At 44.7% G+C, this 14,133-nt stretch overlaps 1 protein-coding gene across 6 annotated transcripts in view; it reads right to left on the bottom strand.

Moving 5' to 3' along the window:
• Nucleotides 1-11,819, bottom strand: part of RALGAPB (Ral GTPase activating protein non-catalytic subunit beta) — a 63,822-nt gene extending 52,003 nt beyond the window's left edge. For 5 of the 6 annotated variants that reach the window (XM_015647557.2, XM_015647558.2, XM_015647559.3 and 2 more), the window contains exons 1-3: nucleotides 11,664-11,818; nucleotides 4,886-5,098; nucleotides 4,014-4,216 (exon numbers count right to left, since the gene is read on the bottom strand). In XM_015647557.2, coding sequence (XP_015503043.1) covers nucleotides 4,014-4,216; nucleotides 4,886-5,068 — 386 coding nt within the window. In that variant the 5' untranslated portion in view covers nucleotides 5,069-5,098; nucleotides 11,664-11,818. Of the gene's footprint in view, nucleotides 1-4,013; nucleotides 4,217-4,885; nucleotides 5,099-11,663 lie in introns of all 6 variants that reach the window. The other variant, XM_015647561.3, reaches the window with a different exon arrangement.
• Nucleotides 11,820-14,133: the final 2,314 nt, after the last annotated feature.

The raw sequence follows: 14,133 nt of genomic DNA, 5'->3' as shown, positions 1-14,133 counted from the left end.
AGAGAAGAAAAAACAATACTTGAGAAAGAACTATTAAGTGATGTATTCAGTAACATGAACTTTCAGCAGTTACAAAAGGAACCAAATATTATTGAGTGAGACCTAGGAACATGAGCCAATATGCTTCTGTGCACCTCAACTCTGCTGCTAGGCATCCTAACTGCCTTAATGAGCACAAGACACACTGTAACACTCTTCTCCATGTGAGACTAAATACATAGAGCAAACACCAGAGCAAGCACAATCCATCATCCCAGATTTATCTTGGGCCAAACAATGACAATCCAGTTGAGACATCATGAATTATTACATAGATAATTCAGAAGTGGCAAAACTAGGAGAACATATTGTTAGCAAATTAATTTAAATTATTCCTAGCTCTCATCTTGTTTCCAAATTAATTCTTAATCCCTCCTTCCTTTAGTCTGATGTTCCTATTTAATGACCTGCTAGATATTCTTCTGTAAGCAGTTAGGACTAAGGAAGGAAGAAAGGAAACAATTTCATATTTTCTAGTTTTTCCTGTAGTAATAATCAGATCCACACTGGCACTGCTGAGTCACTCAACACAAAGTTGTGCAGAAGCAGTACAAAGCAGTATCACCTCCTCTGATCAGTAAGTCTGGACAAGGCAGAACAGGTACAAAACAGTAATGTGACACATTCTGGACAGTATCTGAGGACACTGCTAAAAAACCTGAGGAAGCCTAAATTTTCAAGGGTGAAAGAGGGGATTACAAATTAGAGTGTGCAGTATATGTAAGGCATATTTCAACATATGCATCATTTTGTCATCCCTCCTACCACGACTGAAGGATGACAAAAAAAAAAATAAAAGCATTACCTTCCACTGGACTAGTAAGCAGTATCATCACATTCCTACCAAACATTTTCCATGTGGTATAACCCACAAGTCATGTTGCATAGTAAGCACCTCAAGAATGTGCTGGTACACTAAATACCATCAGCTTTTACCTTGATAGCATAAGTGTTATATGTAAAGATTACAAAGAGACAAGATAATGCCTAATGCAAAACTGCAGACTACTATCCACAGTTCAGGACCTCAGTGGGTTGCTTGATGCTAGTTCTAGGTCATAACCCAGAGCCTCTCTGTAGAACAACAAACTTTGGGACAAGTGAGCCCTCTCTTGCTTATAGCATTATTTATTTTTTTTGCCCGAGCAACAACAGAGCAGACTGTTTCAACTGAAAGATATCCTTAATCTGTATAGGCTTGAAGCTTCCAAGGCTGCTTCAAGACTTGTTTCCCTAATAATTCAGAGAAACCATAAAAAAACAGGGCTTATTTGCAAGCTAACAGGATATTTCTACACTAATCTTGTAAAGGCAACTCAAAGATTCCTGTCCATCTAGGACTTCTTCTTGTCCACAAAGTTGACCCAGTGGCAAGCTCTGCTTGCACTATTTCTAGACTTCTAGATGTCTAGATTTCTACAGAACGTGGCCTTTTGGCCATACTCCTCCAGAAGTACTGTTCACATGATTTCATGAGAAGTATAGGAACTACAAAACAGTACTTTGGCAGTCACATGTTACATGGCCTCTCAAGCAATTCCAGACATGTCTGTTGCAGAGGACCAGGATATCTGTACCTCACTCTCCTGGAGAAGCTATACAGGGGAAGACAGTTCTCATATTTCCTTCCAACAGTGTTTGTGGCACTGAAACTTTATCTGACTGCAGTAAGAACCACTACTGCTTAAGTCATCTTCAAGACCTCTTGGATATTCTAGGGCTGCCAGAAATGGAAAGCCTGAGGGTTGCCTGGGGACTATTCAAATATGTCAAAAAAGTGTTTGTTTCTTCAGGGTGGACAGGTCAGTGCAGGAGGGAAGGAGGCAAATACCCTCTCTACCATCACTGCAGCAGATAGAGGAAAGGTAACTCGACTCACCCAGCCTTCACAGTTTTATTTTTCAGCACCACACTATTTCAAGGTCTGTGCATGTAAACATTTGATTCAGCTGAGCACTCAGATTAGAATAATCTATATGCACCTGCTCTGTATAGATGTACAAAAACCCATGAAATGCCATTTACACTGAAGTGCCCATTTCAGGCTGCTGCGTTTCACACCTCACCTATACATCACCATCTGAGTCTGAAGCCTTCACAACTCTGGGCCACAACTTTTAAGACAGCCCAACCAACAGCAACATCGTTTCCAGAGATCCAGGATGAGGAAGGAAGTTATTTTAATCACTACCTTCCATAGGACATAGGCTTATGATAAAGACTTAATGGCTTCACACGAGAGCAGATTTTTCCAGGAGACAGTTCAATACCGGTTGCCATAACACCTCTTGGGTAAGTATTCTACATGAGCCCATCAGCAACCTCCATCAACTGGGTAAACCCAGAAATCATTCTCGTCTTCCCCACCACAGACACCTAAGTCTGAATCTTTGCTTTTATTCAAGGCAGGTATACAAAACTCAGTTCTGCATTTCATTTGCAGTATAGAAATTTCTTGTGTTGCTGGAATGAATTCTGAACACAGTTCCCTGTAGGGTAAAACTTAAAAAGAGAGTAAGGATTTGAACATTGAGTGCTGACAGCAGCAACTGTGAAAAATCAGTATTTAAGATACCTCTCAGAGGCTCTTGAAAGAAAAACTATTGAACAGATACACTACAGGGACAATGTTTAAAATAACAATTTTTCAGCCCTCTGTGTCTCTAGGTGTTAATTATTTCATTCAACAGCTATCACATGTAGTCTACCAGCCTACATCGAGGTCCAACAATGACTTTGGGAGAGAAGGGTGAAGTGGAAGCTTGTGCCAACAGCATGCAAGAAGCTGTACTACTACTGCTGTCTGCTGGCTAGGGTCTCCAATGTGAAAGCAAGCAAGGGATCACAGAAACAACTATTTAACGGACTAGTGAATTCTTTCTCTGCTGTGCCAAGGGAATAAAGGATCCCAGACAGCAGACTGTATTCTGCACTTATTAAAGCTTAGAGACAACCTCCTGCTGCAGTCTAATCCAAAGCTTGCTTTCCTCAGACTTGTGTCATTGCCTTGACCATCCTTTAATGGGAATTAAAATGCATTTTCACTACAACTTAAGAGCAACAGCAGCTAGGAGTAGGTGGTAGACTTCAAAGCAATCAATAACCAGCAAAGAATTCATCTGAATTTGCAAGTTATTATTCAAAATCCTTTATAAACAAAGCCATTAGTGAAGCAACCTAAGTGCAGCTGAGCACTTTGAAAGCCACCTGCAGTGATACCTATTTAAAACTGATAAAAGCAGATCAGCTGCTTTTAAGCTGATACTTAAGGACCTATACTAAACATTGAAGTTAAATACCTTTTCAGGGGACACTAATATTTAATCTTGTCCAGTACATATGTCCAACAGCAGGTAAACTTACCATAAACTACAAATAAGGTAATGATGTTTGTGCACTCTGAAAATCTGAAATAGCTGTGTACAAGACCAAGAAACATGTCTATCTCAACACCATCATCCAAGGATTTCAGGCAGCAAGCACTCTGCCACAGGGCTCTTTCAAAACTACCAGTGAAGGACAGTCAGCATAACCATGCACATTTAGCAGGCAAGATGCAGGCACAGAGCAGTCACTGCAAGATCCTTCAGTACATCACAAAACATGCTCAAATCTTGACTAACAATGGCTGGGACTGTGATGTGCTCTTAGTTTATCTGTTTTAGACAATTAAAAGCACATGGTCACACAGTGATGCTCTTCTGCTTGCCCTCCAGTCATCCAATAGAGATAAATCTTGAAGCTTTTGGGATGGTAAACATTCATACCGTATATGAACTATCTGTGATTCTAATTACCTAACCACAGCAGCAACAACTCAACTTGCTACTGCAAAATTACAAAAGATGTTTGGAGAAACACCTTCCTCCTAAGCTTGCAGCAATTGCAGTCTTATTTTACTCAAAAGCCTCCACACCTCGTGTGTCCTCTGACAGGTTACCTGCTAACTACAGCTTGGAATCCCTAACACTCACCTTGGTACAAAGAGATTTTGGAGATGTTTGAGAATGCTTTGAACATAAAGGTTTGGTTCCTTAATAACAGGTAAAGGAATAGAGTCCTTAGGTAACACAAGAGCCATAATCCAATCTGTATACACATCCACACAGTATTTCACAGTATCGCCATCCAAAGGAAGGGTCAGTCCATAACAAACCACCTCCATAGTCCATTTTACCTAACAAACACAAAGCAAAAGTTATTAAAAATAAATATTCATAAGTAAGTACTGGTCAGAACAGATTCATTCTAATTAAAAAAAACAAACAACAAAACAGTAGTTATATTGTATGTGCAATTCTGTTTAACATATCCTGCAAGAAAATACCAAACCATTAACTCATATATCATGATATTATGAAGAATATGAGTAAATGGCAAATCACTTTCTAAATCCTGAATCTCTCAAAGCTAAACAGTAGAAAAAACACTTTAGAACACACAAAAGCTGCTAGTTAAAGACTTTCAAATTCTAATAAGTGTGTACTATACAAATACTTTTATTTTGAAGTCACGTACTGTTGCTTCAAAACTGAAGGTAATTAGAAAGGCTTGTGTTAAATGCTAAATTCTTTGAGTTTCTTTTGAGTTTTTTTGGTTGGTTTTCTTCAGCCTAAATCTCCTGGTACAGTAGCTCAGACAAACATTTACTATTAAGTGATGAGGTACACTGTTGCTATGATCTAGCTGCTAATAAAAACCCTATGGAGATTACTAAACTAAGAATGTATCACACTTCATAAAACTTGGGACAATAAAGAGAGAAAAATAAAAGAAATAAATAGAAAACCATTAAACTCTCACTCTGGCATGAAGGAAACTATCATCTCCAAGGAAAGGCACTTACTTCTTTGTCTGTTTTCAGTAAACTCTCACTTCCAACAGATGATGTAATTAAAGCTTGTCCAAGAGGACGCACCACTGCATTTGCCACTTCTCTCCCCACATTCTCAGGATAGCTGTGAAGTACACTGGTATTCCCCTGATCATTTTGAATGACAAGATGCAAGGATCTCCACTCTGAGTACATAGTGCCTCTATGCTACAATCCAATCAACACCTGGGGACAAGGATGAAAAAGAGACAATTAGTTGAAATGTCTATGACATGAGTCAGCAAAACTGAGACTGTGTATAACAATCCAGACCCCTGTAAATTCAAGAAGCATATATCCATTTCATACATTTGACAATCTAGAAGAGATTCCAACAGTTGTTCTTTGACCTTAGTATGTTTTTTATGCAGATGAGCTTTAACATAGCTTGATTACAGATATTACAGCAAGTTTCAGTTCAGGACTATCAGCCCATTTTGGATACTTTAACTTGAGAAGTGACTTCACCTCATACTTCTGCTTGCACCATCTTTGCAGGAAAGATGCTCCCATTTACACTACATCTTCAGGTAAGTAGGAAACAGTTCTACAAGTATACTGCTCATGAAGCAATGGCTGCAATTCATCCCTTGTTCCCTTTTTCACTTCAAGGGCAGTTAAAAAGAGATACCAGAAAACTTCCAGAAAAACCTTAGTCATCTGAGAAGACAAAAAATTAGCCTCTTTTACATTCATAAGGTATTTCTACAGCAGGGACTTCTCAAAACTGGCAGCTGCAAAATGCAATTGAGTGATAATTTAATAATATTATTTAATTTATTAATTTAATTTAACCCTTTATTTGCAGTGAGTTCAGGACTTGCTGAGCTTTAGTGCATCACTAGCTTAAATCCAGCATCACTTTACAGTTTCATTACAACATATACAGGTTCCAATGCACTGAGGTGCATTTCAAATCCTTTTAAAGTCAATACACACAGAGAGTCACTCCATAAAAATCTACATTTGTCCCACAGATTCCAGACAGAAAAGCCACCAGGAAATTTCCCAGGCTGTGCTCTCAGAACTAGACATAGTTCTCCTTTCAGTAACAATCCCAGCACAACTGTAGTTGTGCATTTCCCCTCACTGCCATTTGAGATCAGGAAGCCAAACTGATCATGAACTAACCAGGTTTTTGCAGTGATGGAGCTTAGGCTAGGTATTTTGGCATTGTTGGGAAACCTCAGCCAAGAGAGGTGATTAGAAACAGCAGAAGTTAAGCTGTGCTCCCACAGTCCCTCTCAGGCAGTAGCACCCTTGTGTCCCCAGCAGCACACAGACCTATGTGCTGTACAGAGGCAGGGCTGGGAGCCAGGCCAGGAACCCCTGCCCCAGAAACGGGAGGGGTGAGGCAGCACCAGTCATGAGACTGCACTGGGCAGCTCAGAGACTCCCACCACGCACTGCCAGTTTTGATCCACACATCAAACACATCCACAGATCTGATCTAACTCAGATGAGAAACATCTGTGCCAACACAACAGTGCAGTGAGGACCCAAGGCCAGAGGGGTGGCAAGAACATCCCTCTGACAGCAGAATGCTTTGTACAGGCTCACAACAACGTTAAACTGCTGCTCAAGCTGTGGTACCACAGCAGCCTAAGCCACCAGAACTGAGACTGCACCATCTCACTTTCCTCCTCTCCCACCAGAATCAGGAGTTATCTGTGCCAGCTGACCATGTGAACAAGGAAAACAGGGCTGGCACAGGAAAAAAGCAATGAATGTTCAGGAGACACAGATCAGAGCAGCTCAAGCTGTCACGGATGGCACTCCAAGATCTGTTTGCCAACTACACTTACCTGGTAGAATTTGGAAGCCAGTTAGTTATACAGGGAATATTCTGAACACTTCCCTTCGACATTCGTTGGCCCAAAAGCAAACAAGAAGCCAGGCCTAGAAATATGCATTCCTAGGGAAAAGCCTAGTGGCAAGTCTGCTGACTCCCCAAATGTTGATACCCAAAACCTATGCAAAAGGCTGATGATTCCCTCCAAGGGAGACAGAAAAGCGAGACAGCAAGATGTTGTCTTCCAAACTACATCCTTCCTGGTTTGAGGCAGCAATCATGTGTGCCCATCTGATAGTGAATTAACCAGAGCAGAAGCAGCCTGCAGGATGTACAACCCCTACATTCTTCAGGCACCTTCTCTCCTCTGGGGGCTGAGGCGGGGGAATGCTCATGCCACTGCGGTCAAAACCCTTAGGCTTAGAGAAAAATGGCAATTCCATGACACAGAAAGGTCACACACACACACACCCCCCACCTAAATCAAACCAAACCAAAAACCCAAACAAAAAAATCAAAGAAGAAAACCACACAAAAACAAAATACCAAACAAAACCCACAAAATTCCAATCCTCAGTGATGGCTTCAATCACTGCTTGGCTTCACTATCTAGGTTTGCATACAGTTATCTTTTCCTTTCATGTCCTATAGCCACAGAGACACTTTGTCTTCCCCTTTCTCTCCATTCTGAACACCAAGTTTGAGTTTGGAGCCAAAGCAGAAGGGACAGAAATGAGATAGAATCCACTTTCCAAGACCTCCCCCTCCTCTCTCAGCCCTGCAGCACATTGTCTCTATCCCCAGAGCAGAGTCCCTACCCTCTACTCTACAAGTGAAGAGGGCAAGCACTCTCCATTCCTCTCCTGTGACACAAGCTCATTAGAAGTATGCAACCCTGCAACAGCACTTGAGGAACACTGGTTTAAAGAAACTGATTTGAACTGATCAAACAGCATGTCTTTTCCATACCCACCCTCCAGCTGGCAGTAAGGCAGTGCACAGCCGCTCATGGCAGAAGCTTATCAGTGAGTGATAACCACAGCACACTCACTGTGGCTGCCCTCATCCCAGAGTAGGGTGCCCAGGTGTGTGGAAGTGCTTTACAATACGAGAAAATTGTAGGCAATGCCTATTTCTTTCTCATCTAGAAGAACTCAAAGAACAAGGATTCCCAAATCTTGCTGCATTTCAGAAAACCTTAATTGCACTGGGGAAGGGAAATACTAGGACACAATCGCCCGCCTTCATGCAGCTCCCTGCCACATTGAAGAAAAGATGCAAAGCTCTTCTGGGTAACCCTTCCACACCTCTGAGGAGTAGCATTTTTAAGATACAGAATATATACAATATTCCATGTTGAAGAGATTTAGCAGCAGGACAACCAAAACATCTCATACCACACAATCCCAAGCTGCTGTCTGACATTCATACATAAATTTAATGATCAGTCTGTATCTTGTTAATATTTGAGGCTTCCTTTGGTCTTGCTGTAAAAGAAATCTGTTAGTTTAGTAATCTGTTAGTTAGTAATCTGTTATTTTAGCAATATGCAAGGAATACTGAAAGAAGTAATTAGTTCAGATGAAAAATCCTTAAAAGGGAGATTTATCAGGGTATTGATCTATTAACACCCCTATATTTAGCACTTAAAAGTTTTTATGCAGAAGGAGTAGAAGTTACTTTTTATTTAAGACTCCAGTTCAACTGCCACTTGAATTGGAAATGGCTGCAATCTGTTAGGATTGGAGTATTGCTAAATCTATCTAGTATGAAGCTCCTTCTAACTGGACAGGAATTAAAAACACTGGAAAGTCTCCACTCAATGATATCCTAGACAACGTTCCTGATAGATTCCACTGACAGCTTCCTAACTTGCCTCAGACAAAGAGCACGTAATGCTGCACAGCAGCAGGACTCCCTCCCTTCCAACATGCTGTATTTATCAGTAACTACTGAAACAGCAACAGCAAACTGAAGACCAAAACAGCGACTGTCACATCACACCTGATTTTGACTTGTTTTTGCAACGTTTCTGTATCTCAGCTTCAATAAAGCACCCCCACTGGCCCAACTAACATCTCCCAAGTTTCATGAAGCTGGATATTTGCACTTCACATATACATATGTCCTACTGGGGTTCAAATCACTATGGACTCCCAGAAAGCAGATTAAGAGGAGGGGTGAGAAGAACAATAAATAAACCCCTGTTGCTCACACACTCTAGTATGCTGTATGTTCACTGTATGTTCCTGAAGGCTGCACTAAATAAAACATCCTCACACTCTCACAGATAGACCTAGAATGAAATCACCAGCATTAAAACCAGCAAAAAAAAGGAGACATTCATTTACTATGAAATTGAGCCTCAATTCCAATATTCACTAGTGTGGTAAATAATCTGGATTTTAATGTATTTCTTCCCAATCTGTTTCATTTTAGGAACTTCAGTAGTTATCACCATATAAACTACTGAAACTGGATGTCCCAGCATTAAAGACCCAAGATTCTCAGTTCTCAAACACTACAGAAGTCAGTGAGCACCAAAGAATAATGAGTCCAGAAAAAATAAAGTTCTATTTCCAGTTTCCAAAGGCTTAATATGAACAGCTGCAGCCAAAGTATTAAACTCCTGGATCACTAAAGTTAGACAGTGAGAACTAAACAGAGCCACCTTCTGCAGTTACTGTGAAAGAATGTATAGAAGGTCCGAGCCTGAAGCTGCAGTATTTAAAGTGTGTGCAGGGGAGAGGTCAGGGAATCAATACCCATGTACAGAGCAGTTCCTCAGAAAATGTACACTGAGGGAGGGAAGTGCTGGGGGCAAATGTGAACATTTAGTCTCTTGTGTTCAGCAGCTTCAAATGTGAAATTAAGTATTTTCCTATAATGCAAAAGAACTTCAAGCACAAAGACAAGTTGTCCCAAAAGTGGATCTTTCCTTGCTTTTATTAGAACCAAAAAAGCAGAGCAGACAATTGTTAGTAGTACAAGAGATGCAAAGACCATCAGCAGAGATAAGCTCAAGGAAGGCTGAAGCTCAAGGAAGGCTGAAGGCCTAATTGAGCCTAAACCAGAGAAGCAGCCCCAAAAAAAGGTCTACATCAAAGTTCTAGGATATCAGATATGCTTCATAAGTATTTCCTGGAAAAAAAGAAAGCTCTCTCATTTAACATGACTTCTGCCACCTAACAATATTAATATCTGCTCTCTAGAGGAAACAATTCTTGCCAGAAAGCCATTCTGCCACAACCCACCTTCCCCCAAAGTACAAACCATATGTTTATGAGCAGTTTTTCTCAGTCCTGTGAAATTCTGAGCATGAACAGCTGCTATATGCCCACTGGCCTCCAAGTTCATGCTGGAGAAAGTGAGTTAGATCTAGCTGAGACTAACTGCACCTCTGGCATTAAGCCTAGCAGATGTGAGGAAGCACAACCCTCCTGGTAGATCACCTCTGGAGCCATCTATCAGGTCAGCTCTGCCTAAGGTATGCACTGTGTGTAAAGGACAACAGCCAGAGCAGAGAGCAGGTATAAAATAAAAATGGCAAGAACAATATAGAAGACCTATCTGAAAGACCAGCAGAAACTTAGTATTTTAAGTATTTTGTTAAAGAATAAAAAAAATCATCATTGTCAGGGCTACTATTAAATTTTTAAAAAATCTCTATATTCAAGGCAACAAGAGACAAGGCACACACAAAAACAGGATCTCCTGTCATCCTTTCCCAAGCCATTCAATCACAGTGCTACTAAGGATCAGAGAAGAGAATCCCAGCTGCCCTTGCCCAGAGAAGACAAATTTGTCAGATTTTACTGCATTACTGTAGCAGAAGTTAATACATGAATGCACAACAGAGAAGGCTGGATCTCAAATGTAAGGTACTATTTAAGCCACAGGACTCCGGCCTTACTATCAACAACACTTCACGGACCCCATCGCCTCCTTAGTTCCCAGGAACGCTGCTGGACACAGCCTGGCCAAAGCAGGAGGCAGGGCACCTGCTACAAAGAAGGCCTAGAAGCTGCATACTGTTACAGCTGAAGATGAGCAGAGCCATAAAAAAAGCAAAAACATCAGTCAGTTTTGTATGTTTTGGCTATTATTCTGCTTTCAAGCATCATTAATCAGACATCAGTATTACTCTGCTTCTCACTATCACTCTCATTTTAACAATAGGTTTGAGAAAATTATCTTCCAGGCAGGTCATCTGAGAATTTAGTAAGTTTTCAAACCCCTCATTTGTGCCAAAAACTATTTAATGAACTTGAGCACAAAACAGTCCACTCGACTGAGAAAATTTTTTACTCAACAGTTTATTTTACATTGGCACTTATTTGTCAGTCCAGTTTCTCGTGAAGTCTCCAAACCGCTCAAGCAGGAATGACTCTTGCAGGCACAGCCCCCTTACTCCGGGGGAAGCCTCACTGCAGTCCGCTGTTTGCCAAATAAATAGGATTTGGCCCGGGAGACCAAATGAGACCGGGAAAGCAGAATCCGAACAGAGCCCGGGAGGCCTGAGCTCGGCATCAGCGAGCTGTTGGTCGCGCTCTGTGGGAAAGAGCGACACAAACTTTTTCCTCCCTCAGGCCCAGCTCCCACTCGCAGGATCCAGACCGGAGGAAGGGTGCGGATACCACCTCACGCTCCTCCTAGGCACCCGAAAATCGGTTCGACCGCGGGGCCGGAGCAGGGGCCGCGAGGGGCCCTGAGCCGCGGGGAGGTCATCGAGAGTCGCTCCCGCCCGCCCTGCGGTGGCTCCGGGGCACAGGCCAGGCGCGAGGCGCTGGGGGAGCCCCGGGGACAGGCTCGCCCGCCGCCCGTCCCGCTCGGGCCCCGCCGCGGTAGCGCAGAGGTCAGCGCGGCGGAGTCTCCGGGCGGCGCCCGCGCCACAGGCCCCGCGGGCGGCGAAGCGGACCGAGCTCGACTGCGCTGTGGCGGGAAGCCTGGCCGTCTTACCTGAGCCGAGAGCCCCGCAGACATGTCGGAGCGAGCAGCTCCCTCAGGCCGCCGGCGCCACGGGGCCGCGGCCACACGGGACCGGGAGCGCCGCTCGCTGTGCTCGGCCCGCACCCGCTTCCGGCAGCACCACAAAGCGCACGGGGGAAGCCGTGCTCTGCGCATGCGCGAGCGACTATAGCGCGACTCCCCACCCCTACACGCAACCCCTGTGCCGGCAGCACCGAATAAGTCGCAGGGACGCGCTGTGCGCATGCGTGGAACGGCAGCCGCTGTGCCCGGCACCGCTGTGGCGCTCTTACTCTTAAAGAGGCCGCGCACGCCGGCTCCGCCCGCACCCTGGGCTGCCCGCTGAACGCCACCTCACAGCTCCCCGGGCGCTGCACCCGGGCCTGGGGAGGGCCTGTGCGGCTCACTGCGACTGACCGCCCCCGGGCCCTCAGGTGTGGGGAGATGCTCCCGAGCCCGTCCCGCTCGAGCAGCGTGGGCAGCGTCCGGGAGCCGCCGGTGCCGCTCCGCTAGCCCGGCTCCGCCTCTTCTTCCACTAGCACCGCGGGGTCTGCAGGACCCTGGTGTCCGGCCCGGCCTTGCCCTGCCGTCTTGCTCCGCTACTGCTGTGCCCCGGCAGCTGAAGCCCAACCTGCCTGCGGCTGGCAAGGAACAGCGACAGCACCAGTTCTGTTTTCCCAGGCCGTGTCTCGCCCTTCCCGCGATCTCTATTCCGTCCCGCGTTCATTTGCTGCTCCCCTAGCCCATAGTATGGCCTAGTCTGCAGCTGCTGAAACTACTTGGCTACAGCTACACGGGTTACCTAGGTTCAAACAGTATGAGAGGAGGGAAATCTGCCCCTCTGCCCACTCAGGTGAGACCCCACCTGCAGAGCTGCCTCCAGCCCTGCGGACCCAGCAGAAAAAGGATGTGGAGCTGTTGGGCCAAGTCCAGAAGTAGCCATGGAGACTCTATGGGACACGGAATCCCATGACTGGAGTCCTGGCTCTGGCTCTGGAGCCAGGTGGGGAGAACTGGGGATGTTCACCTGGAGGAGAGGAGGCTCCAGGGAGACCTTAGAGCAGCAGCAGTGACTGGAAGGGTCCAGTGCCTAAAGGGACCCCAGGAAAGCTGGGGAGAGATTTGGGACAAGGGACAGAGGGACAGGACAAGGTGGAATGGCTTCCCACTGCCAAAGAGCAGGGTTAGAATAGATTTCTTTAGTATTTCTTTGCTGTGAGGGTAGTAAAACACAATTTTCCCAGAGAAGCTGTAGCAGCCCATCTGTGGAAATGTTCAAGGACAAGTTGGACAGGGCTTGGAGCAATATTGTCTAGTGGAAGGTGTCCCTGTTTATTGCAGGGGGCTTGGAATAGATGACCTTTAAAAAGTCCTTTCCAGAATCTCTTTGATTCTATGAAATAGAGAATATGTTGAGTGGAAAAGACAGCACAAGGCACTCTTAAGGGAGCAGTGCCTTGCTCAACAGCCCAGCACTAGGGCTGGTGCTAAGGCCTGGTGTTCTGAGAGTCCCTGGCAATGGAACACTTTACCTCACTCACTGCTGCAGCTGGGGAATGGCACCATCTGCCTGCCTGTATCACCCCTGGGGACATGCTGTGTTCACCCCTCTGCAGTGTTCTCTGCTTTCTGCAAGCACTCCAGCAGGTGCAATGGGAAAGTCAGCCTGGTCTCACAGATTCTTTATGGGCTACTCCACAGGGGCCAGGTTTACAGGTCATTTCTTCAGCATTTGCCTGCACTGTTTCTTGCTCAGTGCAGCACTAAGATGTTAACCTAAACAAGCAGGAGCCTGCAAAGTGATTTTTTAACTCGTTTTATTTCCAATCCACTGAAGAAACACCATATATCACAGTGCAAACTGTACTCCTGTTCCCTTTCCTGGCAGGAAGACTTTGGTGTGCACTTCCTGTGCATGGAGGCTGCTGACAGCAAGGGATGTGAGTTTCATAATAAAGATTTGCTCAGTGCTTTTACTGTAAATCTTTTCCTCCTCTTTGTTCTGTCCCCAAAGAGAGAGCAGGGTCCTTGCAGGACACATCCCTTCACAGTACCATGAATCACTGATGAATAATTTAAAAAGAGAGAGAGAGATCTGAAGGGGTTAGTGAGGCTGCTGGGGGTGATAGAATGCAGCATAGACAGAGAGGACTGAATGGAAAAGTCATTTGTGTATTGGTGTGAAAGACAGGTCTCTGCCTAGGAAGGCAGGAATCTCCCTTGGAATGGAGAATATCACCTCTTTCCCTCCAAATTATTGTAACTTTGAGATTACAGGGCTTTCAGGCACAGATACGGGCAAAGGAATAGCAGTTCTTTACACGTGTGTGTGTGTAAGAAGGCAAACAAACAACAGCCCCGGCAGCAGCAAGGAACAGCCCCAGAGAGCCAGTCCCAGCCTCCTCCCGGCTGCAGGCACCTTCCCCTCTGCTGCAGTTCCGGGCACAGCCGGCAGGGGCGC

This window comes from Parus major, chromosome 20, assembly GCF_001522545.3.
Source record: "Parus major isolate Abel chromosome 20, Parus_major1.1, whole genome shotgun sequence".
Classification (NCBI taxonomy): Eukaryota; Metazoa; Chordata; class Aves; order Passeriformes; family Paridae; genus Parus; species Parus major.
Note: the sequence above shows the minus strand (reverse complement) of the source record. Positions and strands in the feature narration are given on the sequence as shown.